This window comes from Siphateles boraxobius, unplaced genomic scaffold (assembly GCF_051911475.1).
Source record: "Siphateles boraxobius isolate OS27281-9 unplaced genomic scaffold, OSU_SipBor_1 43, whole genome shotgun sequence".
NCBI lineage: Eukaryota > Metazoa > Chordata > Actinopteri > Cypriniformes > Leuciscidae > Siphateles > Siphateles boraxobius.
In genome coordinates this window covers 1,340,412-1,359,273 of record NW_027509064.1, presented here as the reverse complement: position 1 = coordinate 1,359,273, position 18,862 = coordinate 1,340,412, and the positions used below count along the sequence as shown (strand labels likewise).

The 18,862-nt window shown below is 39.5% G+C and overlaps 1 protein-coding gene across 7 annotated transcripts in view; it reads left to right on the top strand.

The window, feature by feature from the left end:
• The window catches only part of ptprua (protein tyrosine phosphatase receptor type Ua), a 555,997-nt gene that overhangs the window by 236,082 nt on the left and 301,053 nt on the right, over positions 1-18,862 (top strand). For all 7 annotated transcript variants that reach the window (XM_077200103.1, XM_077200106.1, XM_077200105.1 and 4 more), the window contains exon 3: positions 7,785-8,056. In XM_077200103.1, coding sequence (XP_077056218.1) covers positions 7,785-8,056 — 272 coding nt within the window. The remainder of the gene's footprint in view (positions 1-7,784; positions 8,057-18,862) is intronic.

Sequence of the window (18,862 nt, the reverse complement as noted above, 5' to 3'; positions counted from 1 at the left end):
ATCTGCATAAAGACTGTCAGATGGACTTTTGATTTAAGAAGCTTCTTTTATCCTCTGTTCTCTTTAAGCCGTGGCTCTAAAGTCCGTTCCATGAGAGCGCTCATGCATACAAACCTGACAGTTAGTATGAAAACAAGCGCTCATGTTCTCTTCCGGACGATGGAACTGCAAACTTGTTCTTCAGCAGGTTGTTGTTTGAAACAGTCAAGCGGAAGAAACAACACACTTTAAATTTCAAATGCAGATGGGGGGAAGCTGTTGACCTTCGACTTCAGTTATTCACAATGGATGCAATAAAAAAGGAAAATTATTTAACCATGTGTGCCTGAAAAAGGGCCACAAGCTAACCTAGTCTTAGGGGGAGTAGGAGGGGGGGATGTTTTCTTCCATTATATATTTCATCCTTTTCTATTATAAGTCAGTCTAGTTATAGGTAACTGTAATTGGTCCTACTGTACTTGCACTTCTCCGACCACGACCAGGGTTTGAACCAGCATGGAAGATGTCACAATAACAAGACCAGCATCAGCGCCACTTCGCTCACTGTGCCCCCTCAAAAAAAATAAAAAAATAAAACCAGAATGATCATTTTATTATGAGAGTATTGTTACAATCTTTCAAAATAACAATAACAAACAATTACTGCTGTTTTTATTTTTGTTTTCAGATAAATATGCAGTTGTAACCTAAACATATTATTTGTGAATTTAACATTTTTAAATGGTCTACAGAGGCATCAACACAGGATTGTGGGAGCCGTGCTTTCAGTTACAGAGATCATGATTACTATTCTAAAATTATTTTAGAGCTCCTTAATTAATATTAATTGGTTTTCCAAATAAAATTACAGTACATGATAATAAACTGAATATATACAATTAGTTTTTATTGTATTATTGTATATCTAAATTAAAAACTATTAAGCATAATGTTTAATAATGATGGCCTGCGTTCAGTTGACAAACGGCCCATTTATATAAATACAACTATATTATTAAATTGTATAGGCCAGATATAAAATGATTATATTTACAAGTTTCGCTCTTGTTGTGTTTTATTCGCTTCATTCGTTTCACCTTTTTCTGAATATTGCTTTATCTAGTAGTAGTAGTCTACACTATTTAGATAAATCATTATTCACAAACAGGTGTAGTTATTTTTCTATTATTTTTAATATGAGAGAAACCCCCAACCTACACCTGCTACTGGAGTTAAAAAAAATGTTCATCTTCAGAACAAAGTGACTAAAAGAGGTGGGCACTGACATGTATGCTAAAGACTTTTAGTACACCTCTTGAGCAGGGGCGTAGCCAGGACATTATTTCTGGGGGGGCCAGCTTGGGCCAGTCTTTTATTTGGGGTGGCACTTGATTGTGAAAAACTACTATTTTAAAACTCACACACACCGCGTCACTCAGAATAGCGGTTTTCCCGCGGCTCGTCAGGCCATAAACAATGGATTGAACTTCCTTATGGACACTAATAATGTCTTATTGATAATTCATGTTATTGGGATGGGTGCTTAGATAATGTGCGAGTGCGATGTGTCATGATTATGTGAGGGGTTAGGGACCTTAACATGAGACGGGGATGTTTTTAGTGCAAATGACAGAAAGACACAATATGAATTGTCATTTTAGGCGATAATTTAATAAGGTAAACCATAGCATTTTAAGTGCAATATTCAATTTATTTGTGATAATACAACATATTTAAAGAGAGAGAGAGAGAGAGAAAAACATTACATCACAAATAAATAAGAGCAGATAGTATGTCTAAATAGAACACACATTTAAAAACATTGTAGGCTCATGCCCCATAATACACTCTAGGTAGGCAAGAAAAACTAGAAGAAAAAAAATCAATAATATGTACAACGTAAAGTTAACACTATCACTACAAACAGTAGTAGACTACAACACTATCACAGCCAATGAACATTATCACTAGCTTACTGCATAGTGATATCAATTTTGCATACTGCATCAAAGAGATTGATGCAGAATGATAACACAACACTGGTGGTTTATGGGTTGCAGTACTGAAGACAGCTCTAACACACTGACAAACCAGGTCTAGAAGGGGCACTCTTTGCTTGTGTGTGTGTGTGTGTGTGTGTGTGTGTGTGTGTGTGTGTGTGTGTGTGTGTGTGTGTGTGTGTGTGTGTGTGTGTGTGTGTGTGTGTGTGTGTGTGTGTGTGTGTGTGTGTGTGCGCGTGCGTGCACTCGCGTGAGAGAGAGAGAGAGGCGCGGGCGCGATCGAACAGTGGAAACATGTTCGCTTTGCGTCTGCTGCAACAATTGACCCTTCACGAAGACCTGCCCCCCTTAGTTACTGTCGCTATGTCCGACAAGCTACGCCCACTGATCTATATAGAATGACTGGATAGCTCATGACATCATAAACAGTGAAGCCACCGCGCAGCTATATTGGTATTCCCTAGTGAGCTCACACGTTCTATTGAATCAATGGGAAATTGTATGATTTTACTGAGAAAACATAGCCTAAGGAGACACCGTTTTAAAATCTTAAGTCTCCCTGTACATTCTTACAACACAGACACCCTAAGCATTTAAATGGATATTTGTTTAAAGTTGAACATTTTTCCTGCTTATAAAAAATTGCATATACATTAAGACGTAGCTAAATCTACTGTACAACAGTAGGCTAGTAGGCCGCCGGAAGTCATTCATTTTCAATGGAAACTGGCTTCTCTCAGCTGCAAGGAGCGTCAAATCCATCGGTGTCGCGTTTTGGGCGTTTTGAGCGTCTTGAGCGTCGATCAGAAAGTTGAAAGTAGCTCAACTTTATGGTAATTAGCTATGACGCGGTTCAGCGGCAAAAGCCAGCAACCAATCGGAATATAGACGTCCTCCGCGCTGGCTGATTCCGGAGAAACACACAATGTAAACTTTCATTCCTACCAAAACATTAGTTCAGTTAAAATGGAGGAGAAGCTAATAATCGCCGTTGCCGGGTTTCCTATCATTTTTGATATGACGTTGTTTGCTTATAGGGACCAGTTACAAAAGAACGAGGCATGGGATAAAATAGCTGGGATAGTTTACATTTTTGTTCTTAAAGTTGAACTTATTTTAACTTGAATGACGCGTTTTTTAAAACGCTGTGACATGCGCGAGACGCGGCAAAAGACACAAAGCTTGAGCACACAGTCTAGCGCATGTTTACATAGTTAAATAGAAAAGCAGCGAAGTGGAATGCAAAAACACCAATCTCATGTGACATTTCATGTTGTGACACTTCTCTTCTCCCTGCTACGTCAGAGCGACCAAAGCGTCAACAAGCTTCCCCGTACTTTTTGACAAGCATCCTTGACAGGTCGTCCAGAACTTCTTTGCCGCTCAAGTCGGCGGCGGTGTGAACGTACCGCCGACTTGAGCGACAAAGAAGCTCTGGCCGCCCTGCCAAGGACGCTTGTCAAAAAGTACGGGGAAGCTTGTTGACGCTTTGGCCCCTCTGGCCGCTCTGACGTAACAGGGAGAAGAGAAGTGTCACAATATTAAATGTAATAAACAGAAAAAACAAGCAATACATTGAAGAAACATTTTATAATGACAGCATTTTTATAACCGTTTTGGTCACATTTGATCGGGGGGAAAAAATAATAATTAGCTATTATTATTTGCATTATTATTATTATTTGCATTAGTGCAATAGGTCAAATCGGTGTTACCGTTAGCAAATGAATTGTATTCCCGCTTGAAACGAGCGTTCGTAAATATTTCAAATAAAAGTTGCGCTCATTCTCAAACGTGTATCAATGGATCATGGATAATCGCAAAGTTGTTGTGTAACTTGTGTTTGGTGCTGCTGTATTGTATTTGCAGAGAAGATGTCGGACTCCGAGATTTTGGGTTCATGACACCCTCCAGGACCGTTATCTATATGCAAACAATGTGATATCATAAATGATAAGAAACCCAGCAACAGTGATGGTTAGCTTCTCCTCCATTTTCTCGGAACTAATGTTTTGGTAGGAACGAAAGTTTACATGGTATGTTTCTCTGGAATCAGCCAGCGCGGAGCACGTCTATATTCCGATTGGTTGCTGACTTTTGCCGCTGAAAAGCGTCATAGCTCATTACCATAAAGTTGAGCTACTTTCAACTTTCTGATTGACACTCAAAACGCCCAAAACGCGACGCCGATGGATTTGACGCAAATTGTAGCTGAGAGAAGCCAGCTTCCATTGAAAATGAATGACTTCTGGTAGCTTTGGAAGCTCAAGTCGGCGGCGGTGTGAACGTACAGTTACAACGTCATGAGCTATCCAGTCATTCTATATAGATCAGTGGCTACGCGGATTGATGTGGAATATTTATTTAATATGTTGAGTGGAATTAAGATTAGTATAGAGAAAAGAGATGTTTTTTTTTATTATGAAAAAAAAGATATAGACAAGAGTCACGATTTTATGTTAAATTTGATCTTATTACTTGGTAAGTTTTACATACATAAATGTAAATGGTCTGAAAGGATACCTAACATCTACCATTTTAAAGCTGACATTAAGATTTATTTTGAAACACTGAAAGGACTCTCAAACCGCAAAGCAACCAGAACGATGGACATCCTCAAAGAATTAAATTCCTCTTCTTTATTTTAATTATACATGTATACCTCCTTTACATTGTTGTTGTTTTCTTTGTTTTTATTTTTTTCTAATGTGTGTGTAATTGAGTGTTCTTTAATTTCATTGATATGAATGTTATCTTAATGCTCTTCATATCTTATGATGATTTGTAATCATTTAGAACAGTATATGTGAAACATTTGTATCTACTGTATTTTGTCATGTAATTTTGAAAAAAAAAAAAAAAAAAAAGATCAGTGGCTACGCCGCTCTCACGCACACACCATGTTCTCACGCAGTGAAAAATACATCGCGGATCAGAGAGGAGACTGACAATATGCTGACAGACCAGGTTACTTTTCGGTTACTTTTGATATTAAACATATTAAACATTAGGTCATTTTTAAAAAGAAAATTAAACAATAAATACCGTTTTGTGGCTCTTTAATGTGTCGTGACAGATCGCTGTAGAGCCTCAGTTAAAGCTGCTCGTGAACCGATCATCTCTTCCTTCTAGTTCATTTATAGCATCAAATAAACATGAATGAACATAAAAAGGAATGTTGTTTTAACGCCGGAAAGGCGTCAGTATATTCAGTTTTTCAAGTTTAAATCCTCCCATGTTAATCTACTAACTCTCCTGACTGCTTTGTCGGACAAAATGGCGGATGGCGAAGTATGATTGGTCAGATCACCTGTCAATCAAGCTCCCTGCGAAGGGTAAATTAGCTTGGAAGTAGCTAGGCTACAGTACAGTTTCGGAAAAAATAGACCATTCATCTAAAATGGATTTTACGCATCGTGAACGAAACACTTCAGTCACGTGCCTTGTGTAGCTTACCTCTAAGTGACACATTGGAATTGACTTAAGCTAACTAGCTAGCGCGAGCTCACTAGCCGGAGATAATCATACAAGTTTGCAAAAATAACAGCAGCAGCCAAACTCAACTCACTCTGCCACCCTTCCTCTATGTCGACACATTCTTACACATTAAACTGAGTGAGAAGATAACTATATGATCGTATCATTTCAATTAAATGCTTTCAAGTATCACCAACTTTCTCACCAGTTAGTTACAGTGGTATCCTGTGGTTAGCTGCTAGTATCCATTAAGCGCTGTCAGAATGCAGGCACGTAATGTCTTGCACTGTTGATGGGGGCGTGACCCAACATGTCGCTAATATGGGGGTTGTAGCGTAAGTGACAAATGACTTGATACAAGAAAAATAATGCATACATTTCAGCTTCCTTTAGACCGTTTCTGTTTTTTTTATTAAATGTATTTTCCCTCTCCTCAGACTGGGGGTGGGGCCGTGAGGTTGGTGGGGCCGGCAGGGGGGCCGAGCCTTCACCAGTGGTGGCCGTGCCCCCAACCCCCGCCCCTATAAAGTGCTTACTAGCTGGCCTCCATTTCCCTCAGCCCCATCTGGGTCAGGGGACCAACGTCCTACTTCCACCACTCTGAGCATGATTTGAACCAGTGTCAACCGACATGGGAGACGTCATATTAACATGTACGGTAGTGTCCCTCTTGTGGCGTGACGTTTTGCCTATACAGCTCTTACTAGATGACCTCTGTTAAGCTTACCCCCATCCGGGTCATGTCACCAATGTCCCACTCGCACCACTCCATACTCCAGTGGGATTTGAACAGCTTTAAATGGCATGGGAGGTAGGTGCTAAAAAGTATGCTACAGATTTCTAGTGTAGTTTTTGAAGCCAGGGGAGTGAAGTATACAGCTCTGGCCTCCATTACACTTACTTCCATCCGGGTCACAACACCAATGTCGTACTCGCACCAATCTCAGCATGATTTGCACCAGCACCAACCAGTTTGGGAGGCGGGTGTGCTTAAAAGGACACTGACCACAGCAGCCTTTAACATCAGCCTTATTTTTTCTCAGAAATTTTATCTATTCTTCTACTGTGGCTCATTGAATCTCTGTGGGTTCTGTGCAGTTCTAAATGAATTAATGTTCTTCAGTTGATCAATAAGGCCAGCTGAGCTGGAGCCTTACAGATGTTATAACAGCTTTGGGTTTATTTTTTTATGAGTTTTGAAAACAATATAGACAGCAAGAGATTCAAATTTATCCTTAAAGGGTGCCACCTGTTTTGACGATTGAAAACTGTAATTTAGCGGAACTCCAGCCCAGAAAACAACATATCAAGCATCAAGTTATTGTTCATAATAAATTAAGTATTATTCTACAATCTGTCATCATACACCATTTAATCTATAGACATAAATGAAACCTTAAACAATGTGACCTGTTGAGAAGATGTTACTATTTTAAACAATCAGACTTTCACATGAAGAATGATAAATCTAGTGAAATAAATCCCATAGATTTACATTGAAGGAGGGACCTGAGTCATATCTAGAGACTAGAATAGTTTTGCACCTACGGTACTCACATTTTCTTCCATAAAATGTAAAAATCTGGGGCAAAATTAAAGAGAATAAAAGAAAGACAGCAGATAATGTCTCCAAGACTTTGAGCAATCAAAATGACTTCACATGTCACTGAGACTCAACACTTAATATTTTGTATTTGTATATATTTTATATAATATTCTTTGTAATATTTTTTGGGGTTTCTTTTAGCTGTTAGTTTTAACTGTGTCTCGCTGTATGTGATGTATTTTGTGTGGTACCCTGATTTAATAACTGTGTCAGCATGATTAATAATGGTGGAGTACCAGAGCAGAGCTGCCATCATCACTGCACTGATTACACCTGCTTTAAACTACATTACCCACTGTGAACTTTGCACTGCCCCAACACCACAGCAATCATTTATACTCACTGTTTTTAATTGTCTGCTTAGCAAGAGCTTCATCCCAGTTGCCCAACACAAAAGTTGAAGTGTAATTTGTATGTGTGCATTAGTGCTGGGCGTTTTTCAGTGACTCTTTCTGCCATTGCATGTCAGTAGGTGGCAAAAAGTGAATTAATGAGTGAGTCATTGTATCATTCACTCAACTGTTTCATTCAGAAACACTGAATAATTCAGGAATGGCTCTCCACTTCTGTGTACTGCTTGGTAGACATGCAGTGGTTGATAAATGTTTTGTCTTTGTTGTTGCTTTTTTGTCTGAGAACACAGAGAATGGGTTTTGAACAGCAATTCAACAAACAAACAGTGCCAATTAGAAAATAATCTCTCTCTCACTGTCTCTCTCTAGGCTCCTATATGATGGTGAACTCCTCTCAGTATGGTGCTGGACAGCGGGCTCAGCTCATGTTACGTCCACTGAGTGAGAACGACACACACTGTGTGCAGTTCAGTTATTTTCTGTACAGCCGTGATGGACACAGTCCTGGGGGCCTGAGCGTGTATGTGCGAGTAAACGGTGGCTCACGGGGAAATGCCGTATGGAATGTGTCCGGCTCTCAGGGGCGGCAGTGGCATCAGGTGGAGCTGGCTGTCAGCACCTTTTGGCCCAGCGAGTACCAGGTGAGACGAAAACCATACACTCAGACATATCATGCACATTGACTTTATGTTTCAACTTACATGTCAAAATCCTGGAACCTAAATATTCAGCATTTCTTTACAGAAGTGTTTTTTTATTATTCTTTTTGCATGCACATTTTATTACAGTGTCAAATGTAGGTTTGCTTTATATAGACAGTAGGAAAAAAATACATGAACTTATAGTATTGAAATTAATACTTACTGTAGTTGATATAGTAGTTATAGTAAATATGTACTGTACCAATTATTTTTACATGTACAATACCAGTCGAAAGTGTGGGGTCAGTATGATTTTTTTGTTTTTTAAATAAATAAATAAATAAATAATCTCTTACTGTCCCCCAAATTTTGATCAGTAGTATATAAGCACTTTTCTACTATTGGGCTGAAAAGTTCTGAGCATGATTGGTTATATTCTAATCATGAATTTGCAGTACTACAAATGGGGAAAACAATGTAACAGTGTCATTGGATCAGTAAAGATACGTTTGATTTGGCAAAAGTAATTGTTTGGCACAATGGTGCAAAAGCACTAAATGTAACACAAACACTGTAAAAAAAAAAAGTGTTAGCCTTATATATACACACACGTATTCACTGATGCTCCAGAAGGAAACATGATGTATTAAGAGCTGGGGGGTGAACACTTTTTGAATTTGAAGATCAAGGTAAATTGTACTTAATTTCTCTTCCGGGAAACATGTAAGTATATTTTGTTACTTCCGAAGAGCAGTACTATATATATATATATATATATATATATATATATATATATATATTTATTTAAACAAAATTAGAAAAATTTGGACATCATCCTGTTCAAAAATTTGTGCACTGTTGATGGGGGCGTGACCCAACATGTCGCTAATGGGGCTTGTAGCGTAAAGCCCCGTTCACACCGCCAGCAACTTTGTCGCTGTATGTCGCTCGGCTCTGTACTGTGAAGTCGCTTGTGGGCGTTCGTAGTGCTGTTGCTCTAATGTTATTGGTAGACTGCACGTCTGGCCATATCTATACCAAATACCATCACAAGTGATATATACAACTATACAATTTTAATTTGACTAGGAATTAGGCTCAAAAGAAACAGTAGGCTATATGCTGTTGGGAGAGTGTTTTTATATTACCACAGCAGTGTTCAGTGGATTAAATAGTTTACTAGATTAACGATCGATCAATCAACAAAATAAACTCACTCATACTGTCATAAATTACTAAAACGTCATTCGAATTTGACAAATAATCAATTTTCTTGTCCCTAATAGTCAACACAATTCAGGGGAAACTGTAAAATGAACTGCAGGAGTAACGTTACTAAACTTGCATCATAAAATTACACCATTCGAACTATAAATGTATGAATTAAACTCACTGAGAATGTCGACAGTTTCTTTTCCATGCATAATTTTATTATATCCATATGTGGTTACAGTCAAATCATATAAAACAGTGGAATCATCCTCGAACTCTTCTGTCTTCCCTGCACTCGAGACGGTGACGTGAGCTCCACTGAAAAGGCTTCTTTCCTATTGGTTGTCGCTCGCGAAAATCGCTTCTCATTTGCATAAAGTTGAAATTTCTCAACTTTTGTCGCTTGTCTCTTGTCTCGTCGCTTGACACGCCCACATTCTGTCGCCAACGGTCGGTGTCACTCGTGTCGCCGGAAGTCGCCAGCGCTCCATTGAAATTAATGGGATCATGTCGCTTTGTCGCTGCGTGTCGCTGGCGGTGTGAATGGGGCTTAAGTGACAAATGACTTGATACAAAAAAAATAATGCATACATTTCAGCTTCCTTTAGACCGTTTCTGTTTTTTTTTAATTAAATGTATTTTCCCTCTCCTCAGACTCACGCCCCTGCCCCTTTTGTCTCAAAATGTATCGTGCCCTTTTCTGATAATTGTAAATAATAATTATTATTATTATAAATATTATAATAAATGAAACACACACACACCCTTGCCACTAACAATAATAATACAAACAAATATTATATAAAAAAAAAATTGGCGGAGAAGTGGTAGGCGGAGTTTCCTTTGCAGCGCCTCATACGCATTTAACGGTTCTGGTTCGCACTACGCAGCAGTTCACGCACGTCTCTTCAAACGAGCAGCAGGTAACGTTTAAGCTAATACGGAAAATTACATTTATCCTACCATCACCATGCTACTCTAAAAGTTGCTGCAGGATGCGAGTTATTCTTAACTACAATACAAGTATAAATCGATTTCAGACGCATACTGAGTGACAATCAATGTCATTCGTTTTTATCCAAGGAATAAAAGTGCAAGGGGAAATACATCTAACAGTTAGTTTAATGAAATCTTAAGTCCATGTCCAACTCTAAATTGTGAGGAACTTATATCTTTGATTTCATAGTAACGCTTTACAATAAGGTTCATTTGTTCATTACACATGTATGAACTAATATGAACTAACCATGAGCAACACATTTGTTACTGTAGGCTATATCTTAGTTAATACTACAACTGTTAATTGTTTATTCATGTTATGTCGCAGTCAGTGCCTTAACTAATGATAACAAATACAACTTTTGATTTTAATGTTTTAGTAAATCCTGAAATTAACTAGGATTAATAAATGCTGTAGAAGTGCAGTTCATTAGCTAATGTTAACTAATGAAACCTTATTGTAAAGTGTTACTGATTAATGATAGCTAACACTGTCTTTCATACATATAATACATACATTAAATGTACAACATCAACAAAACTAAAAATTAATTTTCCATAATTACCTTCTTGATTCTCACTGTTTTGTTTGGTAAAGTAAATGATATTTAGTAATATTATCATAATTTCCCTATTTTCATTTGATGTGTTATGTATTCTAATAATTGTGTCAACATATTTTCATATGTTACATATAATAATAAAAACAAAAAAAAATCAAGAACTAATAATTTTTTTATTTAGTGCCCTTTTTGGTCCCTCCGCCCCTGCCCCTGAGGAGGTCTGTGCACGCCACTGTATATATATATATATATATATACTTTTCCTTACATACTTTTATACTATACATACTATATACATACTTTTACCTACCACTAAATAGTCTATTATCCTCAGCTCTCGGCTCTGTCAGCAGTGTGTGTTATTGACTCACTTGTTCCTCTGATGGTTAGTGCACAGAACACTGTCACCTTGTTAAAGGCTATGATTAATAACTTGCCCCTCATTTGCTCCCCAAAAAGGCCATAATGACCAGTAAGTTGAGTGTGTGTGTGTGTGTGTGTGTGTGTGTGTGTGTGTGTGTGTGTGTGTGTGTGTGTGTGTGTGTGTGTGTGTGTGTGTGTGTGTGTGTGTGTGTGTGTGTGTGTGTGTAAGTGCACAGTCAATTAACCACCGCTTTTGTGTGGGACCCGTTTGAAAGAGGAGGTCCAGTGTGGTTTCCACAACCCTGAACCGTATCGCTCTTCTCACCATAAATCAGAGCAGGCGTAATGAGATTACAGCCCTGCCACGATCAATACACACACACACACACACACACACACACACACACACACACACACACACACACACACACACACACACACACACACACACACACACACACACACACACACACACACACACACACACACCCAGGGCCACAGCGTTCCCACACAGACAATGTGAATATATTATCTTTGACCTCTGGTTCTATATTTCGCTCTCCGTCATGTTTTTTTCTTTTCTTTTTGGAGTGTGGTGTCTAGTTGTTTCAGATGTGTCGTGGTGGTTGAATAAACAGTAGAATATGGTAAAGGTGTTTTGGAGATGTGGCAAGACATGTTAGTCAACTGTAGTTAGCTTGTAAAAATTGCCTGCAGAAATGTATGGCACTTTAATTCGTTATTTGTAAATGTGTAATGAATGTTGTGTGTAATTTGTGTAAAGAAACACAGACAGATCCAAAAGCACATAAAGCCGCAGCTAAATTGGTATATTTGTGTTGTCAAGAGAAGTTTATGAAGCAGCGGAGCAGAGCATTCAGAGCAGAGGAATAGGCTATATAAACTCTGTTCCAAACCCTAGTGAGCTGCCTACATAGAGAGGGGTTTAAAGCTTTATAGGTGCATCGGCAATATGAAAGCTGTTCTAAAATGTAGGCAGCTGCCTTCTAAAGGTCCTTTCACCCAAAACGGCCACAAAAAGTTAAATGAACCGATGACAAAATTTCGGACCAAAATATTTGTTCAAATGCTCATCAGGCTGGAGGCCAAAAAAGGGACACGCCATATACATCTTTTAGCTCCTGCTTAAAGATCCCATCCTCCCTTCAGAGCTCCCTTCAAAGCCACACCTCCTTTAAAACACATGAACGCGCACCGCCAAAGCAAGGTCTGCAAAGCATGACGAGAGACGCCATGATGGAGGGAGGAATGCAACATGTCTCAAAGCCCAAACATTACAATATGAATGTAAACAACTTATTTACGGTTATTATTCGTTTAAATAGTTAACTTAAAATAATATTTAAAAGAATAATAAATTGTAATAATATTTCGTATTTCCGTAACAAATGAATGCAGACATGGTGAGCACGAAGAGTCTTCTTTTAAAAACAATTAAAAAAACTGAAGTATTCCAATCTTGACTGGTGGTACATTCAGGTTTCACCCTCTCTTTCATCCATCCTTTCATTGTAAACTGTATCCATCTGACTTGTTTGTTCCTCATTCCTCTTCCACTCTCTATATCTCTCAGTTATGGCTCATGGGTCACTAGAAACCTTTTGGGCATCTTCACCCTGCTTACATATAGATTGAATCAACTCGCGTATATTCCCTTTGGGTGACAGCAGAGGAAAGAGAGAGGAAAATAAATGAATGAAAGATAGAATGAAGGAACGAAAGAGCACATGAGTGCTGCGTTACTCCCCGCGTGGCTCTGTAGAGATGAGATCAGCAGTCAGGCCCATGGGGCGGCAGCTTGTATTAAGGAAACCATTTCCCCCTCCTTCTAATCTGGGAAAACACAAAGAATCTGGATCATTCGGCTTCAGCACTCACTGTCACCGGCAAGACTGCTGTAGCATTCTCCTTCCCAGACTGATATGACACTTTGTGAAACCAATTTGAGCAGTTACCTGCAAACTAAGGGCTCTACGGACGTCAAGCTTAGCAAAGTGTTGATGCTTTACTTTAACATGGAGGTTCTCAAACTTTAATAAGTCATGCTCCCCTTAGAATGATATGACTTCTGATAGATGTGTGAGGAAGGCGACTGAGACTATAGTTCACCAAAAGCTTAGCTGTACTACACTTTCAAGTTTTACTAGTTATTAATCTGATAATTAAATCTTGTGCAAATAAATCATTACATAAACATGTTTTTTTCATTATCTGGTGTAAAAAGGCTGAAAGTGTCGATCCTTGATGCTGATTGGCCAATACCCTTGTTTTATTTATGATAAGGCAGGCTATGACTGAACGGATCTGTGTATCACTGCGCATCATCATTAGCAACCAGACTTAACCACAACATAAACAAACAATATTCTGTCAAAACTACAGTTTCAGAAGTGCAGAAAGAAAATAGTTTAAATGTTTTCTGTTTCAGGTATTGTACTGTATGTTCAATGAGCTGTGTTGCGAACAGGTGTGCTTTAAACTAAAAGATGGAAAAAAAACCTTTTGTTTTTGCTAAGAGATAAGCACATGTACAGTATGTACAATATGTCTATTTTTCTGGCGGAAGGATGGAATCTACTGATTTTTATTAATAAAATAATATACTAATACGTATATTTTCAACTGTATTATTTGTATTGTGTGGTAACAATTTTATAAAAGACTTAAGGTGCTTGAGACGTGCTGTAGGTGTCACATTCGTGTCTGTTTTGATCTTCTGTTTTCAGTATTAGTCACATGTCTTTTGCTTTCCTGCCACTCATCTGTTACCATGCCAACCGTCATTAGTTCATCTTCATCACCTGTGTCCTGTTAATCACCTTCAACTGTATCACCTGGTTATGTTCATCAGTGTCTGTATTTATTTCGTTCAGTTCAGTTAGTCTTTGTCCGTAGTTAAAGTTACATTGATGTGTTCAGTGTGTGTTTCTGCCCGTCATTCTGCCCGTCATTCTGCCCGTCATTCTGCCCGTCATTCTGCCCGTCATTCTGCCCGTCATTCTGCCCGTCATTCTGCCCGTCATTCTGCCCGTCATTCTGCCCGTCATTCTGCCCGTCATTCTGCCCGTCATTCTGCCCGTCATTCTGCCCGTCATTCTGCCCGTCATTCTGCCTGCCTGTCTGTACATGTGAGTAAAATTATAGTAAACGTCTTGTATTGGAGCCTCTCGACTTTGAGTCCTTCTTCACACGCGCCACACCGTGACAGGACTACGGACTACAAGAAGAATGGAAGTTGCCCACTTGCCTCTAACCCCAGCTGATCGCCTGATTCATTGTTTTCAAGATGGCTGCTCCATTGGGCAATATGTCGCTGGTTTCCCGGAACAATCTGTTGGGGTAAGCTGGACAGATGAACTCCTGAAATCAGTGTTTTGGGGCGGACTGGACAATCATCTGTACCAGCGAGCTCCAGCGGCGGCTATTCCAGGCTGGTTCTCCCAGTACCTAGATCATGTGCTGTTGCTGAGTGGCTCCCCTTTCACTGTGGGCCCCGAGTCCAGCCCCGATGAGACAGAGCCGTCACCGCTGGTCCCGTCCAGCACAAAGCCCTTATCGCTGGTCCCGTCCAGCACAGAGCCTCAACTGCTGGTCCCGTCCAGCACAAAGCCCTCATCGCTGGTCCCGTCCAGCACAGAGCCTCAACCGCTGGTCCCTTCCGGCACAGAGCCTTCACCGCTGTTCCCGTCCAGCCCAGAGCCTTCACCGCTGGCCCCGTCCAGCCCAGAGCCTTCACCGCTGGCCCCGTCCAGCCCAGAGCCTTCACCGCTGGCGCCGTCCAGCCCCGAGTTCTCTCCCTCCGGCTCCACCTTGTTCCTCGGACGCTCCGGCTCCGCCACGGTCTTCAGGATCCCCCTCTTGGCCTCGGTCGCCAGAGCCGTCGGTCTCACCATGTCCCTCCAGTCCTTCGACATCGCCCTGTTTCGTCGGCTCTACGGCTCCACCCTGGTCTCCTCGATCACCTGCTCCGCCTCCATCAGTCGGCTCCCGTTCATCTGTATCACCTGGTTATGTTCATCAGTGTCTGTATTTAGTCTGTTCAGTTCAGTCAGTCTTTGTCCGTAGTTTAAGTTACATGGATGTGTTTAGTGTGTGTTTCTGCCCGTCATTCTGCCTGCCTGTCTGTACCTGTGAGTAAAATTATAGTAAACGTCTTGTATTTGAGCCTCTTGACTTTGAGTCTTTCTTCACACGTGCCACACCGTGACAGAAGGCATATTGTGAATACTTTGCTTTGCCTAACAACATCATCAGTCATTTCTGTATTCACAATACAGCATGCCTCAACAACAAACAAATAAATAATCAGCTAAGCAAGCAGAGAGAATATCACAAAGAAATCTGTTATTACTTGAGGTAATAGGTCACCATACTTGAAAACTGGGTATGGGTTTACGTATGTAAGGCCGGTTCCCTGAGAAAGGGAACGAGATGCTGCGTCAGCTGCTGATGCTATGAGGACGTGCCTTCGCGGAACTGACACAGTGTGGTGACCTCGCAAGTTGTGCCTCAGCGTATAAGAAGGGAGCCTGAGATCAAGTCATCAGATTTGTACCTACATACGTAACCCCAGACCCAAATTTTTTTGTGATTTTGTGACATTCTCTCAGCCTGTTTTTTTTTTTTGCTGTTGTTGTTGAGGCATGCATGTTGTTGACCATCACCAGGCGTTAAGAAAGGCAGGCAATGAGAAACACAGTGCTTGCATTATCTGCTGAACATTAGGCATCTTACCTTTTACTTCACACACTGCTACTGTATCTTCACACAGCACTCAAACAAGCGGCTTCCTGAAGACAAATAAGCTGAATGGCGTGTTCTCAGGCACCCTTCTTATATTCTGGGGCACCCCTTGCAATGTACAAGTGCCTCAGACAACAGGGTTCCATGAGAGAGTTCCCATAGCATCAGCAGCTGACACAGAAGATCCCTCGAAAGGGAACTAAACACATTTTTGAATCATAGTTAATTTAGTTTTACTTTTAGAAACTAAAAGCATGATCAAAATGACATGAATTACTAGAATTATTTTTATTTTTGCATTGTTTTTTGCATTTGTCTTCTTCTTTTGAATACCGAGTGAACTGTCCTGGGCCCCTTTTTTCATCCTGTACACAATGGATTTCCAATATCCACAGCAGAGTTATTGATGGTGGATTTCTTGTGAACTGAGAGACTAGTCATTATGCAGCGAGAACACGTGGTGCAAACAGAAGACAGGTCTGGACAGAAAACACAACTGAACTGTTCAGGAAAGGTCAGAGCAGTTTCTTTTTTCTTGTGGGACTTTCATTGTGTTTCAAAAGGTTAGAATAAAATTGAATGTTGATTTATCACCAGACAGCCAGGTCCAGTGGAATAGTGTTTCCACTATTTTCATTAGCTGTGAAGAGAAAAATCTGATTCCACCCTTGTCCAAGACCATGACAAGACTATGACCGTGAAAATATTGCTTCAAGAGCCACCTGGAAATGTTTTGTTATATTTTCATGTTATTTTTTCAAGATTACATAAACAGTTTGTAACATTGGAAGTTGAGTCTTACTTTATAACACACACACACACACACACACACACACACACACACACACACACACACACACACACACACACACACACACATGAGGGATGTATTGATGTATCGCCCAATAATCAGTATCGGACATTTTAAAGCTTTTAAATCTCTTAAATGTGACATGACATATAGCTGTAGCGCCTTAATAAAGTATTTTCTTTTAATTTTTAACTTTTTTTTTTAAAGTCATGTGACTTTGCGTGATGGGGCGGCATAACTTAACGAACCAGCGGACCAATCTTATTGCAAAGCATCTGAAATGCTGTTTTGGTCATTCTGAAATACCTGAAAAAGTCTGTCGTCAAAGTGGTTTTACATGACTGCATTCCCAAACAGTAGGCATCCGAAAGCAAGATAACTTTATTGCATTTCGTCTGCTCGCTCTGAGGTGCAAGTAATTTATTATATACGAACATTATTGTATACAGTAGATACTCCTACTGCAGCAATGTAATTTTTTTCTTACTGATATTTAGCACCAGTTTATCAGGAAGTGACAATCTCTCTAATTATTTCAAAGAAATGCAATCTTTTACCGTACTAATCTCAGTGTCTGATTTAAAGTGGACGATCTAACGAGCTGTAACTGATGAAAATAACTATAATTTTAACGGTCAAATATTGCATTAAACATCAGTAACAGCTCTAACTTGTCAACAAATAACCATGGTATAAGCAGAATAATCCACGGCTAGCTGAGCATTAAACAATCTGAATGTGCTTAGTGTCGGGTCGTTCTTTGCTTCCACATTGTTCATTAAAATGCACACCTAGCCGTGGATTATACCTTACATAGAAAACGGTCCCTTTAAATTGTAATAATATTTCAAAATATTACTGTTTACTCTATCTTTGATTAAATAAATTAAACATTAAATATTCTTAATTATTCCATGCATTTTTGCATGAAATTGTAATATATAATATATAACTGTTGACTTAGTTATAGAACTAAACAAACAGCAGAGTGTTTTTGGCTTGGACAAATATAAATTAATAAGAACAACAGGAAGAAAGACAAAGACGATGACAACAGAGAATAGAATTAAAGAAATAAAGAAACAGTTCTGAATATTCAGTGGTTTTGCAATCTGACTGTTGCAAGCTGTTGTAATAAGTTTAGGAACGACTTTGACTCTTGTCCAAACACTTGCCCAGTAGATGATAATTTATCTTCTGTCCTTTTAACTCCTTTTACATGACTGTCCCTGTCCAATTCCCACTGGTCTTTTCTTGGCTCACACTTGTCTCCATGGTTCTATATTCCATAATTTTAAGTGCCAATTGCAACCATGTTTTGCCAGCTGATTAGTAGAGTTTAATTGTTTAGTTGATACCTCATTTGTGTTGTGTATGTTTCTGTGTCTTCAGAGCACAGCTGTGCGGAAAAATCTAATCAAATGTTCAATCAAATCCTGGTTGCCCATAAACACCTAATATAAGCTCAACAACTGTGCCTTGAATGTGCCGCTTTGGGACACAGTCTTTCTACCTGATACTGCATTAGTATGTTTGTTAGTGTGTCCCTTACTGTAGCTTCATAATCCAGCTCAATGAACCAAGAAACCTGACACATTTTTTTTTCACATGCTTTGCTAATGGATGCTGCAAATTAAGACAGATTGAACCCACACTCTTCTAATTTGAGTCATCAACACACCAACTGTATGTTTTAGTTTGTTCGGCAACATATACGCCAATGACATCCCCTCCCTAAAACTTCCAATGTCCAAAAAATAAAACCATTCTGAAGTAAATCTTTATTGAGAGCTTTTCTTTGTTTGGTTTTGACAGGGTTTTTACAGCGCATGGGGTCCAATTCATGTTGAGATGCATGAGTGCTTTTGGAGATTCACCAGGGGTTTGTGCGAGATGTGAGTCGCATTGTCAACATTCCTTGGTTTTCCAAGGCTTTTGTAAGACATGAAAAGGACCTTTTCTTTTATTTGTGTTTGCGCTCCTGAGCTTGCCCTGATAAAATGGATCCGTACGTGGTATGCAACAGCGTCCCTCTGGTGTAAATGAGATGCTTCCGCTTTTATGCCAACGAGCAATTGTTTCCTGCCTGCAGTA